The sequence below is a fragment of the Charadrius vociferus genome, unplaced genomic scaffold (assembly GCF_000708025.1).
Source record: "Charadrius vociferus isolate BGI_N301 unplaced genomic scaffold, ASM70802v2 scaffold824, whole genome shotgun sequence".
Classification (NCBI taxonomy): Eukaryota; Metazoa; Chordata; class Aves; order Charadriiformes; family Charadriidae; genus Charadrius; species Charadrius vociferus.
This window is the reverse complement of record NW_009647956.1, coordinates 98,736-99,634: the sequence shown is the minus strand read 5'-3', so window position 1 is coordinate 99,634 and position 899 is coordinate 98,736. Positions and strand designations below refer to the sequence as shown.

The 899-nt window shown below is 65.0% G+C and overlaps 1 protein-coding gene across 1 annotated transcript in view; it reads right to left on the bottom strand.

Annotated features, from left to right (window-relative positions):
- LOC104285043 (protein eva-1 homolog C-like) overlaps positions 1–832 on the bottom strand; it is an 8,785-nt gene extending 7,953 nt beyond the window's left edge. The window contains exon 1 of the mRNA XM_009883436.1: positions 751–832. Coding sequence (XP_009881738.1) covers positions 751–832 — 82 coding nt within the window. The remainder of the gene's footprint in view (positions 1–750) is intronic.
- Positions 833–899: the final 67 nt, after the last annotated feature.

The window sequence follows — 899 nt, the reverse complement described above, 5'->3', positions numbered from 1 at the left end:
GGGGCTCCTGCACCCCCCGGGCCCGGCAGAGCGGGGTGGAGAGTGCGTGTGGCTGTTGCTAGAAGAAGCCTCAGTAAGGGCAGCCGCCGGGAGCCCAGCCTGCCTGCACCCCCCCTGCCTGTCCCAAGCCCTGGGGCACAAGGGGTCCCAAATTCCTGCCTCGGCTACATCTGTAAGGTGCCGCTGCCAGAGGAAGGATCCGGTTCTTACTGTGCCCGGTGGCACTGCACCCGCAGCTCCCCTACTCACAGCTGGCTCTGGCCAGGGACCGTGGCCACTGGCTCCGGCCAGGGACTGGGTAGAGCTTCAGCTCATCTCTTCCCTCACTGTCTCAGGGTAGCGAAAACTCGCAGGAGAGCCCTGGGTGCTCCGGGAGCCATCAGCTCCACACACTGCCCAGCACCAAGGGCATGAGCATCGTGGCTGGGGGGTCTCAGGAAAGCTCAGGGACTGTCTTAAGGTTTGGTTCTTTGCATTTCTGCCTCCAAACCGTCCAAGGGAGCGCAGCAGCAGTGGGGGAAGCTGCTCCCTCGCTCATGCCAGGGCTGTGGAACATGCATGGGGTGTTTTCAGATCCCAGCCCTGTTGTGGGGAAAAACCCCCCCCCCTATTTTTTTGGGCAAACTCCCTCTGGCCTGCCCTGGTTTATGCCTCACTTGTCCCTACCCCACCAACCGGCTGTCCCTTCACCCTCCCCTCACACTGGCGTGGTCCCAGGCATCCCTCCTCGCCCTGCGCGCCCTGACTCACCGGAGAGCTCCGGGCTGGCCTCCAGCCCCACCGCCAGGCAGAGGAGGACCAGGGCTGCTGCTGGCCCCACCAGCCTGGCCATGGCGCAACCGCTGCTGCCTCTGCTGCGTCCCACCAGGCAGCCTCCACCAGTATGGTCCTCGGCAGCG